The following is an 8,033-nucleotide window of genomic DNA, read 5'->3' on the forward strand; positions in this document are numbered from 1 at the left end:
CTCAACCACCTGGAGCAGAAAAACTCTTACGTCCGTATGCTCTTTGTGGACTTCACATCCGCCTTCAACACCATGATCCCCCAAACCCTGATGGACAAACTATCCACACTAGGACTAAGCCCCTCCATCTGCAACTGGGTACTAGACTTTTTAACAAACAGACCACAGTTAGTGAGGATCCACAACCTCTCCTCCTCCACCATAACCCTCAGCACTGGCTCTCCTCAGGGATGTGTGTTGAGCCCCCTCCTGTTTACTCTGCTCACATATGATTGTGCAGCTACCCATCCAGGCTGTCACGTTGTAAAGTTTGCAGATGATACAGCGGTGGTGGGATGCATCACAAACAATGATGAGTCCAGCTACAGGCAGGAGGTGGAACACCTGGAGAGCTGGTGCAGAGAGAATAACCTTCACATCAATGTGAAGAAGACAAAGGAGATGATTGTGGACTTCAGAAGGAACAAAAACACCTACACCCCCCTGAACATAAGAGGATCTGCGGTGGAAGTGGTCTCCAGCTACAAGTACTTGGGTGTACACATGAACAACAACCTCAGCTGGAGCAACAACACCACCAGCCTGATCAAGAAAGCTCATCAGAGACTCTACTTCCTCAGGCGGCTGAGGCGAGCTGGTCTGGGAAGCTCAGTCCTCACCTCCTTCTACAGGTGTGCAGTGGAGAGCATCCTGTGCTCGAGCATCAATGTGTGGCATGGAGGCTGCACAGCTGCAGAAAGAAAAGCTTTGCAGAGAGTGGTGAAGGCTGCACAGAAATCTGTCGGAATCAGCCTCCCCACCATCACAGACATCTACACCTCCAGATGCAGGAAGAGGGCCACCTGCATCATGAAGGACCCCACCCACCCAGCACACACACTTTTTGCCCCACTCCCCTCAGGAAGGAGGTTAAGGAGCATTAAGTGTAGAACCACTAGACTGAGGAACAGCTTCTACCCTGAGGCTGTTAGACTCATGAATCTCTAACCAGAATAATCACTGTGAAAAACCATATCATGTTGCTGCTGATCTGTTTCATGTTGCTGCTGATCTGTTTCAATGTTGATGTGTTCATGCGTGCACATCTGCTCACAGACTCATGTTCATGTTTGTGCTGATGTTCAATGTTTTATGTTATGAGTGCTTAGTGTATATTTAGTTGATGTTTTTCTTAGTTCACATCTTAGATGTTATTACTGTTTTTCTTATACATTTTATTGTTGGATGTAACTGGGACCCTGCGTACATAATTTCGCTCCACCACATGTACCACATGAGGTGCGAATGACAATAAAGAAACTCTGACTCTGAGAAAAGGGTTCATGACTTGAAGTTTGTTCCTCTTTGGCGCCATCTTGTGGCTGAAAGTTTAAAGTTCATCATGAGATGAGGCGTTTCATCCTTGTTGTCCAACCAGCTGAGACTTCTGTCCAAATTCAGGCACATTGAGACGTTTTGGACGTTTTATTGTTTGTGGGTAAAATAATAAAGTTATGGTTATTTGATGAATAAATAACTTGATGAATAAACGTGTGGCCCCGTTGCTCGTAACTGTAAACAGATTTTAATTAATCTTATGTAATTCTCAGCCTGACACCAGTTCAGAATGATGCTCATCTTCATGAAATGAACCAGTTTGTTTCCTGTGAGATCAAACTTTTTATTCATATTGTTTTTTTCTTCTTTTCTTTCTGGTTTGTTATGTTTTGTGCAAACGGCACCATTAAAACCCACCGTGGATCTGTCCGGTGATCAACTCCCTCAGGTACCGAAGCCGTGACGTCAGTGCGTCAGACGTCATCGATCATGACTTCTAATGAATCGAGAGCTTCAGAAACCGTGTTGTTGTTGTTTACACCTGCCCCGGAGCTTCAGACGGCCCATCACGATCCAGAAGTATAAACTTGTGATAAATATTGGTTCATTTAAAATAGACATGAAGTGTTATCCGTTTGCTCATTAGAGGCTTTAAGGTTCAGGTCAAGATGTCAAAAGTTTCATTTAGACTCCACAGATAAAATTAATCCATCAAGTTATTTTAAAGTTTTCTGTTTGTTTAAGGATGCTGAGAGCTTTATGGAGATTGTCCCAGCACCACTTTTGGCCTCCAGGCCGAACGTTGCCCACTCGATAGCAGCAGCTCTTTAAATCCTGTGTGTTTTATTTAGTGTACCTCGCAGAAAGTTCTGTATATTGTAAAAAAAAAAAAAAAAAGGGTTGGTTTCAGTTGGAACAAGTTTTTTTAACCGTCACTGAAACACGGAGAAGCTCCTTTAAAAACACTCCCTGTGTTTTAAGGTTGAACTTGTTTGTATCAAAGATTACAGAAACTAAAACTGTGATCAGAACGGCCCACAACAGGTTTAAAACCTGAAAGGACAGAAACTCATCACAGTCTTTGATGGAGAAAATCACATTTATTGGGGATAAGTTAAATGTTTGGTTTAAGTTATATCCATCCTTATGGTTTTACCGGCTTCTTCCTGTTCAGGGTTGTGGGGAGCAGGTGCCCCCATCAGACTCTGAGGCTATCGAGTGTTGTGCATGGCCCAGATTACAGTTTTACAAGCCGTGCACACAAGAATCTCAAAAACTACATTTAAAGCACGACTTCAGGCCCTGCTGGCTGCGCACACTCAGAATTCAGCCTCTTTTCACACAGTTGAAAACTAACGTCTAAAAGTGGCACATCCAACTAACATGGAGGTTTTTAGATCGGCTGAAAAGAATCACATGACTCAGAGAAAACTTGTGCGTGCAGATGGAGAAACATGCAAAGTTTAGGCAAAAAGAACAGAGTCAGGAGTCAAACCTGCAACCTTTAAGAGGCAACAGTGCAAATTCCCATAAAGTCCATTTCTGCACACTTGTTGCAAGAAGGGAATGAACGAGTGTAAAGAGCAAAAGATTTGCAGTAAAGATGGATGGGCTGAGCGATGAGGTCAAGCAGGAGCCCCTCCAAGTGAGCAGACATCTGTAGGGACAGCAGGTGGAAGAGAGCCTGGAGAGAAGAATGAAAGTCAGCTGAAGCAGGACTGTGTGTGAATGAGAGGAGCACAGATGGAGCAGAGTCACTGAAGGAGTCCAGGAGTTTAGGCTCCTCGACCAAGCGAAGACGCAGGAAGGGTGGACTGGACAGAGACGAGTGTCAGGAGAGTGAAAGAGAAGGTTTACAAGATGAGGAGCACAGAAGATCCTGATTCATGCTCAATAATCCAGGTTGAAAAATCCAACAAAGCTGTCAAGTCCTCTGGAGGTTTATTTATTTATTTAGTTGAAACATTTCATCCAAAAGATTTCTTCAGTCTGAGGAGCCACAACAAACTCAGGCTTATAAATAGCACCTTCTCATAGTGGATCAACCAGTTTGATGGTGCTCAGATGGTTTCTGGAGAAGGTTGAAGTAGCTCAGAGAGGTATGAGGGTGCAAGAACATCGATGCACTTAAAGATCAGCAGGAGAATTTTAAAATGTATTCTGATATGAACTGGGAGCCAGTGAAGGGAGGACAGAACTGGTTAAATATGATCAAACCTACGAGTTCCTTTTAAGAGCCGAGCTGCAACTTTTTGGACGAGCTGGAGACGTGACTGACCCCAACATAGAGCGCGTTACAGTAGTCCAGCCGGGTTATAACGAATGCATGAACTGGTTTTTCAAGGTCAGATCTGGTCGACACTGACTGAATCTTAGCTAGCTGCCTTAACTGGAAGAAGCTTTTCTGTTAATCTGTTTGTTAAACTTAAAGTCAGAGTCTAAAACATCCTGAGATTTGTAACGGACTGTTTAAGAAATGGCTGCAGAGAGTCGAGGTTTACAGGATCAGAGACACCGGTAGAGCTAGGGCTGAACACAATGACTTCAGTCTTCTGGTCTTTAAAACTTAAAAAAATGAAGCCATCCATACCTTGATGTCGTCAAGACATTGTTTTAAGGGCAGATAGATCTGACAATCATCAGCATAACATTGAAATGAAAAAACCTGCAGACAAAGACCGGCCTGCACCACCGGGTTTAGATCTTGACTGCAGAGAATCGATATGATCATCCAACTCTGCCGCCATCGACACAATGATGCAAGAAGTCGTTGTGACTCTGAACGAATAAAAACGTGACCTTACACAAATCTTCATGCGACCTTTGGCTCAAACTGACAGTGGCCTGCAGCAGGTGCAGGTGCCAGGAAAGGCCAAAGGTCATCCAACGGGAGTTTAACGTATGAGCTGCCTGTTGGGTCAGCAGCCTTCTGATTGGTCCACTCCTCCTCAGGTGTTTCCGGAGCCCAAGGAGCATTTTCCAAAACTCTCCAAGCGCCTCCCCTCCATCGTGGTGGAGCCCACCGACGCAGATGACGTGGAGAGCGGAGAGCTCCGCTGGCCTCCTGATGACGTCAGCAGTGATGTCACAGAGGGACGCCCGCAGGTGACAGGTGAGGTCGTCCCATTCACACAGTAAGTTAAGATTTCACCCTGTTTCTAACAGAGCAGGTGAATTCTGCTCAGGTCAACCTGTGGAGGGGGTGGAGACACGAGAGCTGGTGATGGGCGGAGTCTAACATCTCCAGACTGACATGGCTCCATCCAGCCAATCGGTGAGAAGGTCCTCGTGAAAAGGCGTCTGTGAGCAGGTGGAGCCATCACACCTGAGAGGAGCCCAGGTGCCCCCGGCGCTGCCTGGAGCTCGTTCTTCTGCTGCTCCTGGCTTTTTGTCAAAGTGTTGAGAAAATCAGGGAACTGAACGTAAACCCAGAAGTTTTAAACGTATTAAACTTGTTTTGAACATTATTTGTATATATTTTTGAAGGCTTGAAAAACGTTCTCGAAAGAGCAATGGAATGTTTAGACGTTCTGAGTTTTATTTTGAAAGGACACAGGTGGAATAAAGCCTGAACTCTGATTTCATGAGCTCTTTGAGAGTTGTGATCATTTACATACAAAAACATTCAAACAAACGCACACGACACATTATGCGCTCGTCAACAAACGATTATCTACTGCAACCTATACAGAGCAATGGCCCGGACAAGCAAAGACCTCGTATAGACTTTGACCTTGACTTGTGACCTTGACCTTGAAGCTGGGGGATGCGTCGTTTGGTGACGAGTATGAAGTTTCATTAAATTATCTTGAACGGATCAGAAGTAACGGGCAGGAAAAGAGAAGGATGAAGGGCCGGCGGACGGAGATTATACAACCGCCGGCGGAATGATGCGGCAGAAGCTTCAAGACCAAGAAGTTTGTGGATCAGAGGAAATGATTTCCTTTCCTTCTCTTCCTGGCTGTGAACCACAGGTGTAAACGTTGAAGCAGCATAATCACCTGTTTTTCTGTCAACAACAGTTGAATAAAGTTGTTTTCTTGTGTTTTATTGCTTTTGTCAGGGAGTTTGGGCCGAGGTTTATGGATGTTTTTAACTCCTGTGGCTGAGACTGATAACTGCCCATGAACCATGGGTTTGAGTTGGCAACGAGCTGGACGAGGAGCTGATCTGATACTGGAGGCACAGCTGCAGTCCAAGGACACCAGTCAGTCTGGGAGCTGATGAGTTTATAAAAACAAGCCTCGCGCACTGTCCGTCGCAGATTCTCACGACTGGGCTGCATGTGGACACATCTGTATAACCTGCTGTGAAAATCTGCCCTTGCAAGTACAACCAGTTAAGAAGTGTCTTTCAGTACCAGTAAGATGAATGGAAGATTTTTTTATCCAACATTTTGGTCCTTCGGGGGCGGCTCCAACATCATAATTACAAATACAAACATGAAGAGTAGAGCAAGTAAAGACAGCAGCAGAGGGAGGACATGTGGTCAACTTGTCCTCCAGCAGTCTAAGCCTATAGCAGCATAAACTAAGGGACAGCTCAGGAAACCCAAGCCGACCCTAACTATAGGATTTATCAAAAAGGAAAGTCTTAAACTGGACAATGTGTCAGCCTCATGGACAGAAACTGGAAGTTGGTTCCACAAGAGAGGAGCCTGAGAACTGAAAGATCTTCCTCCCATTCTGCTTTTGGAAACTCTAGGAACCACAAGTAAACCTGCAGTCTGAGAGTGAAGTGCTCTGTTAGGAAAATATGGAACAATAAGATCTGTAATATAAGATGGAGCTAGGTTGTTGAGAGCTTTGTAGGTTAGAAGTAAGATTTTGAATTCTATTCTGGATTTGACAGGGAGCCAATGGAGAGAAGCTAAAACTGGAGAGATATGATCTCTCCCAGTAACTCCAGTTAAGACTCTGGCAGCAGCATTTTGGATCGACTGAAGACGTTTTAAAGAAGTATTTGGACACCCAGATAATAAACCATTGTAACAGTCCAGTCTAGACGTGATGAATGGACACTGATATCTCTTCAAATGTCTTCTTTAAAATTCGTTTCAACAAACTGGATCTATTTTGTCGTCTTGTGCTGTTTGAGCCTTTTTCTTACTGTAGTTTGAGCACTTTTAGCTACTGCTTTGCCTATTTTTGTATCTATTTAGCTAACTTTAGCATAAGAATGTTTTGCAAATTTTAGCTTTTTTGGCCAATTTTAGCTAAACTGTATTGTTTTTTCATCCGTTTTTCTTCAAGCTACTTTTGTGCTAACTCTAGCTGCTTTGATATTTGTAGCATGTTAGCAACTTTTAACTACTGTACATATTTTTGCTACTGCTTTAGCTGCTATTCTGCTCATTTTAGCCTGAGTAAAATCATTCAGCAGTCACAGTTTCACAGAAACTTTACTTCCTGTTTGGTTGTGCACCTTTCGTCACTGCTAACCTTTTTGCCGTGCATGTCGTTCCCTCTGATCTTGAACACACCCAGCTGTGATTATTTTTAATTAAATCAATGCTTTACAAATATAAAACCTGCATAAAATCATCAGTGACGTTCACCAAGAGTGCATGAAATCAGTTTATTACAAATGATTTGGTGATACAAAGAAATTCAGTCGATGAACAAATCAGAGTTCAGAAATGTGCAAACCACTGGACATGAATAAATAACAGATCAGGCCGCCTGCAGGACCGTCATCTAATAAACTGCGTAAAAAAACAGAAGACAGACACGTTCGCTTTAGTCTACTCAGCTCATTTGTTCGCAGGTGCACGCTTTGTAACGAAACACAGAATGCACGTGGCCCAAATGGTCAGGTACCTGTTTGCAGCAGCGGTTACATCATCACAGCAAAGCCAGTCCGGTCTGGACAGGTGACAAAATAATACATTCTCAACGGCTGCAGGAAATCAAACGAGCTGCAAACTGAGAAACGCACGCCGCACCCATATGCACAAGGTGTTTGTCAAACGAAAAAAGTGCACATTTGGTGATCTAACTTCAAAGTCTCACCTGCCTCAAGCTACAGGAAACATGCACTTTACAAAATAAAGGTCTAATATTTGATTTTCCAGCGATATATATTGTTTCCAGCAGTTCATTTGTATTTTTTTAAAGATACTGTGATTTCTGTTAGCCTAGCTCGACACTACATCACGTGATTTTTACTGAAGACAATAAAAGTCTACAACAAGAGGAAGAAGTTGTGGTTTCAGCAGCAAACGCAGCAACATGAGAGCTGTGTTTCTGTTCTGGGGTTTGGTTTCATGTTGCTCATAAAATCAGAAACACGACATTTTTACAAACTGTTGGCAACATTTTGGCAAACACTGGCACAGTACGTGTCCACTGATCCTCTTTTTAGCCCAAAGATGATGCATTTAAACGACTCCTGTGCTGATAACAAAATTAAATATGATTTGATGAATATGAATGGAGTGAAACTTGTTTTCAGTCTTGATGCTAAGCTAGGCTAAGTTAGGCCTCTCTGAGCATCTTTCTGAACGTCTCTCTCCAAAGAGAAGTCTTTAACACAAAAAACACAAACTTCAGCTCAACACACAGAAACTACAGCAGCAGCAGAAACACACACACATCCTACATGTTCCTCCATGTTCCTCCATGTTCCTCCATGTTCCTCCATGTTCCTCCATGTTCCTACATGTTCCTCCATGTTCCTCCATGTTCCTACATGTTCCTACATGTTCCTCCATGTTC

At 43.6% G+C, this 8,033-nt stretch overlaps 1 protein-coding gene across 1 annotated transcript in view; it reads left to right on the forward strand.

The window, feature by feature from the left end:
• The window catches only part of si:dkeyp-72h1.1 (uncharacterized protein LOC799956 homolog), an 87,958-nt gene extending 83,370 nt beyond the window's left edge, over positions 1–4,588 (forward strand). Inside the window, exons 2-3 of the mRNA XM_037685216.1 lie at positions 4,270–4,429; positions 4,503–4,588. Of these exons, the coding sequence (XP_037541144.1) occupies positions 4,270–4,429; positions 4,503–4,555 (213 nt within the window). The 3' untranslated portion in view covers positions 4,556–4,588. The remainder of the gene's footprint in view (positions 1–4,269; positions 4,430–4,502) is intronic.
• Positions 4,589–8,033: the final 3,445 nt, after the last annotated feature.

Source organism: Nematolebias whitei, chromosome 12, assembly GCF_014905685.2.
Source record: "Nematolebias whitei isolate Nwh7 chromosome 12, NemWhi1, whole genome shotgun sequence".
Classification (NCBI taxonomy): Eukaryota; Metazoa; Chordata; class Actinopteri; order Cyprinodontiformes; family Rivulidae; genus Nematolebias; species Nematolebias whitei.